Here is a 12,856-nt window from a genome sequence, read left to right as displayed (position 1 = left end):
AAAGATGCTAACGCTCGCTAAGTAAAATACTAGCCCTCTCCATTGAGGGCAAATTGAGCAGGCATTTAAAAACTTTCTTATGCAAACCACACAGGAATACCAATTCAACCACAAGTAATGAATATCTATTACATATATTCAGGCCTAAGTGAGAAAAATACTTATGACATATTATTTCCGGTCAGAATATGCTGAACTCCCAAACCTCTTCTATGTCCTTTTCTGGGCTCACGTGTGCCACAGGAACACAGAAGGAAATAAAATACAGTTGATGATAATTCACTTTTCTCTTGACAAGATAGCTATTGTTCAGTTCTTAATCTCTAAGCAAGAAGGAAGATACAATATCCATAAGCTCTACAGTTAGCTCAGCAACAGATTTCAAGAAAACCATACGACCGATGGCAGCTTTGAAGGGATTACAAACCCAGTTTCAGAAAAATCTCCCGGCTGGAATGAGAGTCAGGAACTGCCAATGGAAGGAAGAAAACACAATGTACTTACACACAGCTTCCTTGGATGCACCTTCCGTGGCCACCGCACATATCTATACAGCCGTCCCCGATATAGACATTGTCTATGGCCCATGTCTGCTGCTTGTCAAAAGGAGCTGGTTGATGCCAACGGAAACGAGTGGCTTGGGACCTTTGAAGAACAAGAGAATTATAATGAAGATTGTGGTGGGAAAGGAAATGTGTATATTTGAACAAGTGCATGGATGGCTATAACAAAAATGTGGGTACATCCCTAACTTGTGTTCTCAGAAAAGCGTTCATTATTTTAATTACCTATGCAAAACTTTGACTAATAACACCAGGCCAAACTGAACTGCAATAGCTTGAGAATATATTTTGGGCTGATTATCTTTCCCAGCCTTGTAAAAACAGACTAAAACAGAAACTCACACTAATCCTCACCAGTAGCCTCAGGGGAACAGCGAGCCCTGAATTTCCTGGGGGCACCACTGTGGAGTGACACCACGGCTGTTGTTAAGTTATATTTGCAAATTAGGGAAAGATGCCTGTCCTTGAGTCGCCCAACCCCTCCGCATTTGACTTGGAAAGCTCGATTCCAACTCCTTAGTGCTTCTGAAGACTAGACACTTTTGTACAGTGGGCATACTGGTCCACCTCAGACAGCATTCGTGAGGAATTCTCACAATGAAAGTCTTAAGAAGACAGTAAGAGTGTAAATCAGAGGGATCAATGAAACCCTAGATAATTGGATGGAGAAAAGAGAGAGGGTAATAAGGCCACCAGACTTATTTTATATTAGTTCAAATGCAATGAAAATAAAATCAAAACAGAGATTCTCCCATTCCAGAAGCAGAAATATATTTGTTTGTTTGCACAGTTTTAGGAAGTGTCTTGTTCAGAAACACAAACTTACGTTTTCAGAGACACTAGATGGCAGTAAATCCAAACACTTCTCAAGGCTCAAGTGATGGTGAACATTTAGAAACCCACAGAGGAAATAATTAGAAAAAGCAAGTTTTGTTTTATGGATTCACTTTCTTTAAGATTTTATTTTTTAAGTTATCTCCACACCCAACATGGGGCTCAAACTCATGACCCCAAGATCAAGAGTCTCATGCTCCACTGACTGAGCCAGCCAGGCGTCCCTGTTTTATGGATTCAGATACTGATATCGTTAGGAGACAGTTAATCACTTGACTGAGAGATACTTGTTTTGAGGAGGACAAAGACCAAACAACAGCAAGGGGTATATGTTTTCTAATTGAAAACATATGCATTAAGTTTAGAAACTAGAAAAGAACAGACCAGAACTAAAAATCTCCGTTCTGAAAATGCATAGTTCAGTTTGATATTTGCTTACTGAGCATCTATGCACTGATTTTTCCATAATACTTCTTGCTCCTCAGCTCCCAGCAGACTACCTAACATCCTCCTATCACTTCCTGTGGCATTTAACTTCAACCCTAAACTCTTCCTGGGCCCCACCCTCCAGCCCTGCATCCTGGCTACTCAGTCTGGAGCGCCGCTCCTTCTCCCAGTTCCCAGGGCTCACAACATTCTTTCCCATCTTCTGCCTACGTTTTCTTCATCTCTCTGCCTGGTTATCCCTTATGTGTCCCTCAGGTCTTGGAGGAAGTCTTAAGTCCTCAGAGAAATTTTCTTTTGGGGCCCTTTAAAAATCACATTTATTCCAGAGCAAACTGTTCTTTTCCATTTATAGTATTTATCACGTTTGTAGTTATATATTTATTTGCATATGCATTTCTTAAATGTCTGCCTCCCCCTCAGAAGACTAAGTTACAAAGAACAGCGTTAATCCCCTTTTTTCAACATTATACTCTCACTGCACAGTGCCTAGCACTTAGTAGGTGCTCAATAGGTGCAGGCAGTTAAGGGGCACCTGGATGGCTCAGTCAGTTGGGCATCTGACTCTTGGTTTTGGTTCAGGTCATGATCTTGGGGTCATGAAATCCAGTTCCATGTCAGTCTCTGTGCTCAGTGCAGAGTCCATTTGAAATTCCTTCCCCTTCCATCTTCCTCCCCAGCCCCCTGCCCCCGCTCCTACCCCTGCTTGCCTACACTCTCTCTCTCAAATAATTAAAATCTTAAAAAAAAAAAAAAAGGTGCAGGGAGTTGGTATCCAGGGGCCACCATTCTCACAGTAAGCAGTTAGAAGATGCTCCCCTGGGGTTGTGCAAGTCAGTGGCTGTGCTGTTCAGTTAATTCCTTTTTTTTTTTTTTAAAGATTTATTTATTTATTTTAGAGAGAGAGTACGCAGGCCTGAGCAGGATGAAGGGTGGGGGGAAGGGGAGGGACAGAGGGGAAGGGAGAGGGAGAAGCAGACTCTGCTTGCTGAGCATGGAGACCACCCAGGGCTCGATCTCATGACCCTGAGATCATGACCTGAGTCAAAATCAAGAGTCAGATGCTTAACCAACTGAGCCACCCAGGCGCCCCTGTTCAGTTAGTTCTTAATGATGAAATTTATTAATAATTATGCCTGTTTGCATGCAACAACATTTTATAAATAACACAGTGGAATAACGTACCTCCAGAGCACATGGTTACTTGGATTCTAATAACAAGTCAACACTTACATTCTTATTCTTTCTTTCAGACTATAAACTTCTGAAGGGCAGGAAACATCTCTATTCCTTCAGGCAATATTGTTTTGTATCTCCAGTGCTTATAAAGGGTAGGCAAGTAACCTTAATGTTTTATGATGCTCCATCAAAGCCTTTATCACTTTTTATTGAGGGCTTATTTATGTACAGTTTCCTCTGCTGGATGATTCTCCTTGTTTATCATTTTATTGTTGGTGACACCTATAGATGGGACTTCATAAACATTTACTGAAAGAATAGTAAGTCGACAGCAATAAAGTTGGCAGGAAGAATCAAATAAGAGAGGTCTTTAGGGCGGGTGGGCAGGGACCGGGGGTCAGCGATCTGATGGCTGTCAAAGGGGGAGAAGAACTCCCAGCAGTTGAGAGGTGGCATGAGCTGCCTAGCAGGTGGTGGCTTTCTGAATGCTGGTTGTGTTGAATCACAGTCTGGGCAGCCACTTACCAAAGAGATTGTAGAGAAGATTTAAGAGCCAGACGCATTGTTGGGGTTGATAGCTTTTATGGGGACTTCCAACCATGACATGTTCAGTCTGTACAACTCTGTGGCATTCCACAGAAAAGGAAACAGTGGGAGACCATGTGTAGAATTACTAAAACCAGAGTTGGCCACTAAGAGTACAGATATTTAGGGGGCGCTAATCTGTACTCTGGTACTAGTCAGTCCTGTGTCCTGAACAATTTAACATAAATAACGAGGGGGTTAACTTAGAGGACTTCTAGGGCCCTGTCTCAAATGTGATTTTATATTCTTGGGAATAACGGCACTTCGTAATTAAGTACCCATAAAACAGGGGAAAATATACTATCCAATATTATTTTATAGGAAGAGGAGACACTTTCACTAAGGGGATGAATTGGAATATAAGTTGAAAAATGAAGGTCTGGAAGTTGAATTTCTAGGACTTCTTATTCCCAGCCCTGTCACAACTTCAGTATATAAAGAGACCAAATAATTTATGTTTATGTGCTGACACCTCCCCATCTGTAGAACCTACGAAAAATGCTACTTCCCACCTCACAAGGGTGTTGTGAAAATTAATTAGCTTGTGTTTACCAAGACCCGTGAGTGTCTTGGTGAAGTCCCTTGGCAGGTGTCATCATTTATCTTGAAACTTCCTTATAATGACAGCCACCACCAGCTGCTGCTTCTTGGAGTTGGGGGGAAAATGGCCCCAGAGCATATTTCTCCTTTTCCGTATCCTTGAAATGTCTCCCTTTGCTTCTTTTCTGAATTTATATCATTTCCTCTTCATCAACTGCACATAGTAAGTGCTCCATAAGTGTTGTTTAATAATTGAACATCCATTGCTATGAAGTTAAAAAATGTTACCCTCAAAGTATGGCTTCCATCTCTGTTCTCCCAGGGAACCTTTCCCCACACTGCCTCCACACCTTTTAATAGGTTTCTATACACATTTCTGAGTCTTTGTATTACTCTTTATTCCAGGAATACTCTGTCTACCTATGAAGAAGTCCTCATTGTCATCATCACCATGAGAAAAAGCCCTTCGATAGGAACCACACAAAATTTTTAAAAAACCTTTTCACTCTCTCTTAATGCTTCCTTTGCTCTCAGAAATACATAAAATATTTAGGACTAGTAAATATAGCCAACTCTCTTAACTCCCAACGAAGAAGCTGAAGTTCAGTGCCCTAAGTCACAGTGCCGTAAGTCACTCTCACGCAACTGAGAGAAGGCAATAATCTCTTGGTTCGTTACTACAATGTATTCTCCATGAGGAGACCCTTCAAAACTACCTCAACCTGTACAAAATCATCCTATTCCTCCCATGACCCCTAAATATGAGCAGTTGTTCAACTATGGAAGGCTGTATGTATTGTTGCTATGTGTACACCCGAGTCTATCTATTCTGACTTTGGCAAGTTAATGTCATAGCTGAAGCCCTTGGCCCTCTGTCTTTAATTAGAGGCTCTGCAATGCCCCATTTCAAAATGTGTCCTATATTTCCCTTGGCAGCTAAGGTCCTGCCTTTATACTGGAAAACAATTTCCTCTACTAGCCTATTTTTCTGTGTTAGACAAAAGTAGAGGATATTCCAAGGGAGATATATAAATGGCTGATAAGTGCATGTTCAACATCATTAGTCATTAGAGAAATGCAAATCAAAACCAAAATGAGATATAACTTCCTACCCACTAGGTGGCTGTAATAAAAAAGGCAGCTATAACAAGTGTTGGCAAGGATGTGGAGCCTTCATACACTGCTGGTGGGTGTGCAGACTGGTGTGAATGCTGTGGAGAACAGGTTGTTCGTTTCCCAAAATGTTGAACACAGAGTCACCATATGACCCAGCAATCCCACTGGTAGGTGTACACCTGGGAGGAAGCACAGATCAGCTCACCTGAACAGAGTGGACCCATGGGTCACAGCCCATGACCTACAGATAAGAGCGAGAGGAAAAGTAGGCTCTAGAGAGGAGGCCTGAAATTTGGTACCAGGAGTGTGAATGAATTCCTTATGGCGAGGGGCTCTTATTAAAGGGATGGGCCATCTGCCAGGGCATCCCTCCTCTGGGGGAGATCCTCATGAAGAAGACACTGAACTATGAACAAAAGAAGGAGGTTGAATTTTGGGGTGGAAATGAGAGGATGACTCTTAGAAACTTCTCTGTACAACTGACTCATTTCATAGGTGTAAGGACTGCCACTCAAGGAGGGGGCCTCTATAACTTCTTAGTTTAGAACTGGCTCTAGAACTATCTCCTGCTGGAGCTGACGTGTTACTGAGAACTCTGGCTGTCTTGAATGGCAGGTAAAGGCTGGAAGACCATTGATTTGGCAGCTAGCTGGGGGTTCTTAATTTAGGCATCCCAGACCTTTTGGTAGAAAATTCCCTTGGTGATTATAAATAACACTAGGGATTTGTAGGACACTAAATGACTTTAACATTTTGGGATGTTTAGATAACATTAAACTGTTCATGAAAGAATATTTATGGTCATCTAATTTTCTTTTCTTCTAAATTTCTTACAAAACACTGGGGTCTGAATACTGAGAGGAGAAAGTGTTTGGATCACAGGTTATGACTCCAAACAAATGTGATAAAGGTAAGGTATCCTTATAAGGTGACCTGGATCCTTCATGATACCACTCTGGAACTAGGGTGGAAAGCATATTACAGGGTTAGCAATAGAAGAATTTAAACAAGCCACCCCACATGGCCTGTCTTCCTTCCTTGATAGAGAACAAATGGAGAGCTTTGGTATAATCCTGCTTCAGCCACCGACTGTGTGTCTATGGGGAAAATCATATAACTTCTCTGTGTCTTTGTCCTCATCTGGAAAGGTTAACAGGGAGACCTCAAGGTTAAAGAGAACTTAAGAGAGATTTCAACCAATTATATTGATTTGTAACCTAATTCGAAAAAAATGATAAAATGTTTTATGAGACAAACAGGGAGATTTGAATACTGAATACTAAGTAAATATTGAATAATAAAATATTGAATAAGAAATTGTCATTAATTTTTAGGTGGAATAATGGTATCATAATTATGTTTTTTAAAGTCCTCTTTTAGAGATACATGCTAAAATATTTACAGCTGAAATGATGTGTCTGGGAATTGCTTCAGAATATGGGGTCCAGAGTGAGTGGTGCTATTGAAGAAACGAGGTTGGTCATAAATCAATAATAGTTGAAGTTGGGTGATGATTATATTGAAATATAGTTTGCTATTTTCTTAAATTTTGTATGTTTGGATTTTAAATAGATAAATGTGAGCCAAAAATAATCTGTGGTCCCTTCAAACTCAGAGCAAAATTTTGATTTGATTATAAAGAAAAGAAAATGGTTATCCTTGTTTTGGTAAAATAAGGAATTACTATTTTTGCTGATAATTATAATTAGTAATGATTATAAAAAACTACAGTGTTCTGGGCAGGCCTACCGAGAGCATCAAATACATTGGACTATCCCTCAAATAAAAGAATTTCCTATAATTTTTAAAATGCCTTCTCAATGGAGAATGATTTATATTTAATTGTTAAAGCAATCTTAAGAATCCATACGTAGCAATATGTACAAAGTACAGCCAAATCTCAAATTCTCTAATAAAACTTTGGCAACAAGGTTGACAATGGAGAAAGCTTAGATGGAATGCAGAATTTCTGTAAGTAGTTTTATTCTCCATTGTAGTGGAAATGGAAATAGGTTTTATTTGTCTTAACATAATGTGAAAATATTAATATATTCAGTATGTGAAAATCCATAGTACCATGGTTTACACCAAACAAAATTACTTTATGTTCTGTTGTCCTAAAAGAACAACACAAATTTGGTAAAGTAATAGCAATGATTTTCAAAGTATCGAAATGATGCCTGAGAAAATGGACATGGAAGAGAAGTCCAAGGCTTCCTTGACTTGACTGAAAATTTTTAATAAGATGTTCAGTAATATGAACGCTTGCAAAAAGTCTTTTTAAAGGATACTGGAAAGTTGGAAGTAACAATGGAGATAAATAGTACTGAGGCAAGTTTTAAGAATCTCTCCTTTAAAAAATGAACTTGTAATTCCTTTGAATATTTCTCCATGACAAACCCAATAAATACTATATATAGTTATTTGGTTTTCTTAGCATAAGATCTTTGCTTTGCTTTTCTAGTTGGGATTATCATGGAAGAATATCCTCCCTCCCTAAATCTGTTTACCTGAAAAAAGGTAAACCCAACCCCATTCCATTCTCCCAATCCTTCCACAATCTTTTTGCCCCTTCTTGCGCTTATCACTTCTGTAAACTTCTGCAAATGTTAAGTAGTGTGCATGCTGTGGCTAAAACCACCTGGCTTCCAAAGTGTTGTAGTTAATCTTTAAAGACAGTGGTATCAGCCATGTCATTAGGGTTGGTAGGAGGGAATGGATCATCTTCAAACTGTGACTTAAAATAGCCAAGTCACACCTGAGCCTTCCATTGGCAGGACCCCCCCCCCCTCCGCCTGCCCCCCCCCCCCACTCCCGCAACCTTTCTCAGTGGATTTGAGTTACCTGCCCTTCTGTTGACTCACTCTGGTTCTCAGGTGACATTTCAGAACCCATGCTACTTGAGCCACCTGTTATTTTTAGGTCTGGGATTAGTGACTAGGAAGAGGCAGATTCAGATTAGGGGCTATGAAATGGATTTTGGCATCTTTGTATTTTTTTTCAGCGTCTCTCAAGATCTCCCGCCTTCTCCCTTCCTATTTCTTCTAGGACCATATCTCTTAGGCAAGCAATAAAAATGTAGGACTAATACAGTGGTTAAGCCCACGGGCTCTGGGGCCAGACAAGCTGTATTTATTTCCAGTATCTTACTTAAACTGTTCTTTTGAAGGTCACTGACTATCTCCTTATGGAAATTTATTGTGAAACTTTTTTCTTCATTAGTCTCAGCAGCATATGTCAGGGATGGTGACTTCTTCCTGCTTGATACTCCATTCTCACTTGCTTTTGGTACTCTTCTGATTCTTCTTCAACCTCCTTAATTGTATCCTCACGATTTCTTTAATAACCATTTCCACTTATCCTGCTATTAAATTTAAGGACCCTTTCTTTTCTTTTTAAATGCTCTCCCGCGGAGAGCTGACAGTTTCGTGGCACTGCCTATCACCTCTATGCCCCCGCCTCCAAAGCTGATCATCTTTCCCTGGGCTCCGACCTTCACATCTCTGTCAAATGGATGTCTTCATTTGTATTTCCAGTCGTCACATTGAATTCAGCGTCATTTGGTTCAGTTTGTCACACCGTCCTTCCTGGAGTGAACTGAAGCTTTCTCCCCATTCTCTTGGGCTTCAAACTTCAGAGTCATCTCTTGATGTGCGCAGTGGAGAAGAAGCTAGTGAGTTTTATCAGTTCTTCCTTTGAAATGTCCCGTAATATCCGTCTCATCCCCTTCTTGTTAGTTGTAGCCCAGACCCTTGTTACTTCACGCCTTTGCCAATTTCTCTTACTTGAGCCTCTCTGTTCTCCCAATTGTTTTTCTTAAAAGAACATTCTCCGTTCAAAACCCACCACAGTTCATCTTTCCAACAAGTCTAAATTCCTCTGCCTTGCTTCAGTGCTTGTGATAAGTTAAGCCAACTCCACGAACAAACACTTTCCATAGCTTCCAGATATGAGCCTTGTGCCTTCATCAGCAACTCTTGGGCTCTTGCCAGGCTCATGTGTCCTGTTCACATCGTTTCCCTAATTTAGAATGTTCTTCTCCTTACCCACCTACTTCCTAGCCATCCTTTGAGGTCAGGGCCCATCTTTTCCATGAAACCCCCTCTAACTCTGGCATTCAACGCTGTCTCCCATCTCTCAATACCTATGGCATTCCTAGCCCATTCCTCACTGAAGCTCTCAATTACATGCAGCCCATTTTATTTTTAAGTTGTTTATTCTTCCCCAGTCAGATGGTAATCTCCTCCAGGGCAGGAACTTAAGACAATGTCCGACCATTTCCATGCGCTTGCTCTTGTTATGGGAGCTTAGGAAGACTTCTTAGTCTGACTGAAGATGAAGTCTGATAATCACGAGTGTGATCATGTTGTTAACACATAAATGTGAAGATGACCTACATTTTATAAATGTTCACAATGTCCCAAGCTCTTCCATGCACATTTATTTGATTTTTTACATGGCAAAAAGTCTCTTCATTTTTCACATGAGGACCCTGCAGCTTTGGGACATGGGATGACTTGCTTAAAAGCTCACAGGGCTGAAAAGCTAGAACTCTCCACTAAACCACAATGCTTTCCATTCATTTTTGAATTTCCAGTAAGATCTAACTGAACCAGTGTATATGGGAGTAATAGAGACTATGATTCTACCCACCTCAGCTTATTTAGGTTCTAACGTAGAAATGTCCGGAGCAGAGTGTGATGTGTCTTGTGTTCAGTCTCAGTGCTCCCTGCCCAGTGAAATGCATGAGCATCCATTCAGTTCTTCAACTCAGAAACTAGAGTTGTCTTCAACATTGCCCCTTCCCTCGCCTTCCCATGTCCATTTCACCATGAAACTCCATTTTATTGCTTCCATTTCTCTTGACTTTCTCTACTTCCCTTCATGTCTCCAGCACCTTAGTCCAAGCTACCAACACTCACTGCCTCTTCAAGAGTCTCCTTCCAGCTGCTCTTATCCTCCCCTATTTGTTTTCCAATTAGAATAAGCTTTTCTGGTGCAAATCTGAGCGTGCCCCCCATTCCCAAACACTTTAGCAGATTTTTAAGCACCTATATGACATATCCCCAAATCATTTAAAACATTTTTTTTTAAAGATTTTATTTGAGAGAGAGTGAGAGAGAGCACAGAGGGAAAGGAAGAGAGCAGAGAGAGAGGGAGAAGCAGACTCCCCAGTGAAGAGAGAAAGCAGAGGGTACAGAGAACGCAATGATGTGGGGCTCAATCCCAGGACCCTGAGATCATGACCTGAGCCGAAGGCAGACACTTAACCGACTGAGCCACACAGGCATCCTGGGCATATCCCCAAATCTTCAGTATGACCTACGATACTTTTCATGGTCCGACTCCATCTCACTCCACTTTCTCTCTAGGTCAGATCCATTCATTCAGTATCTCAGATACGCTTGTTGCCTCCTATCATAGGCTGTTTCCTTTGTCTGGAACACTGCTCCCCCTCCTCCTCCCCCAGTTAACTGCTATCCATCCTTTATCTCTTACTTCAATGATGTTTTCCTCCAAAAAGTGTCCCTTGATTTTGTTGATCAAGGCAAATCTCCCTAGGACATATGATCTCTCAGCATCATGCAACTGTCCACCATCAGTTGAATTTTTTATTTACTTTTGCGATTACTGGTGATTTCTGGTTAATCTCTCTCTCTCTCCCACTGCACTCAAAGTTTGCTGAGGCAGGGATAAGTTCAGCCCCTCACACAGACCTGGCATATAATTAAATGTTTCAAAAGTATTTGTTTAATGGATGACTACATGAAGGAATACTCTATACTGATGACTACCGGTCATTTTAGTCTGGGTAATGGTTTGATGTCAGTTTGTGGATAACCAACTTCAGTTGACTCTTACTACCACTGTGCCAACAATACTGGAAACTTGTGGCTCTGTGATAAGTGAATGAGTGGACAAATCTACCATCGGCACATTGTCACAGTCACCCCTCACCCCTACATAGCACATGGCTTTAAGTCCTCAGCATCATGTTTGTTTATGATGAAGAGCTACAAACGGAAATTCTCAATTCTGTCCTAGTGGACAATGTAAGCATAGATGTCTCAATACTTTGCAGATGTTGAGGCTGTAAGTTCAGCTCAAAACAAAGAAATGCCATATTGAAAAAGTAACCGGAAACTAAGAGCAGATATAGATACGCCAACTTGTGTTTGAGACAAAGTGCTCTGAGCCTGGCACATTGTTCTAATGATCTCTGGCATATGGCAGAGCACAGTAAGAGGTGGGTCTGGCTTGGAGTCCATTCATGTGCATTTCTTTCTGAATTATCCAGAGGGCCTTACTATAAGGCACCGTCACCTTTAAGACCACGGTATAACATGGGCTTTGAGGGTAGTACAATAAACAAACTGTATATTTTCAATATGATAACAAGAAGAAATGGCTGCTCATCAGATTTTTCAAATGTCATTCGAAAGGGTCAAAATTCTTATGGGTATGTGCAAAAGACAATTAAAAGATAGATTAAAAGATGGAGAATAATTACCTCTCTTGAGTAGAAGACTCAAGGGTATAATGACTTGCTGGAATAAATCTTAGAATGTCATTTATTTGCAAAATGCTACCAAGTAGCTGGGTAATAATTCACAGAATTCATAAAGCATTAGAAGACTACTGCCTTAATGGAGTTTTTTTTTCCTATTTCACTTATTAAGATCGCCTTAATAATTCATGCATGGCAATACCTTTAACGAGCAACAAAATCTCACGTATCTCATTTAAACTTGGCAACTCTACTGACAGTTAATATAGTCTTGTACCGCTGAGCCAGCAATTGTAGAGAAGCCCTAGGCTGTTAGCAACTGAAACCAGCCCATTTATGATAAACCCAAGAAAAGTTATGTCCTAGATGAATAGTTGAATTTTATGATCATTTGCTAGGAAGATTTATTCATTCTTCATTCATGAGGAGGTAAGAGAACAATAATGAGCCCAAACTATAACTCCTGTTCCACATGGTTGAACTGGTTGCTTTGCTTCTCTCTTAATGGCAACAACTGGTTGCCATTTTGTTTTTTGGAGGGAACAGGAATTCCTATCAAGATTTTGAAGCTTCCCTATGATTAGCACCTACTTAGTGAAAAGAGAGAGGGTCGTTATCCACTAGGCAAGGTGAATTCTCTGTTTTACTCAAAGCATTTACCAGGCAAATTTATGAAGCCACTGTCATTTCTTATAGGCACAATGCATGATGCATTCATCATTGTTTTTCATATAAAAAGAATGATCCAGGTGATAATTTCCAAGATACTCTTGAAAATAAAATTTCAAAAGCAGACAATAATTTTAATACACATTTATTTGCTGTATCTATTTGATATGACACCACCCACTGCTATATCTACAGTAGTCTGACTGAACAGAAAGCAGACTCCATTTAAATCTGCTCTGTATCCAACGTGCCTGTTCTAAATTTAAGTGAATCAAGTTGGCGATTCTCGCTGATTCAGCCACTGTTTTCTTACAGATGCCATTTTTTCAAAATATTAGTTAAATGGAAGTCAGTATAGGCCTGGCTTTTGGGAAGACACAGAATGATGTCACCACAAAAACTGGTTTCTACTTCGCTT

The 12,856-nt window shown here is 40.4% G+C and overlaps 1 protein-coding gene across 5 annotated transcripts in view; it reads right to left on the bottom strand.

Annotated features, from left to right (window-relative positions):
* The window catches only part of RELN (reelin), a 494,784-nt gene that overhangs the window by 43,145 nt on the left and 438,783 nt on the right, over positions 1–12,856 (bottom strand). For all 5 annotated transcript variants that reach the window (XM_028118604.2, XM_028118612.2, XM_088018691.1 and 2 more), the window contains one exon: positions 505–645. In XM_028118604.2, the coding sequence (XP_027974405.2) occupies positions 505–645 (141 nt within the window). The remainder of the gene's footprint in view (positions 1–504; positions 646–12,856) is intronic.

This window comes from Eumetopias jubatus, unplaced genomic scaffold, assembly GCF_037043125.1.
Source record: "Eumetopias jubatus isolate StellerSeaLion01/CBP00866 unplaced genomic scaffold, mEumJub1_p1.0 scaffold_14, whole genome shotgun sequence".
In the NCBI taxonomy this organism is placed as follows: Eukaryota; Metazoa; Chordata; class Mammalia; order Carnivora; family Otariidae; genus Eumetopias; species Eumetopias jubatus.
The sequence above is the reverse complement of the archived record's forward strand: the minus strand, read 5'-3'. Positions and strand labels throughout refer to the sequence as shown.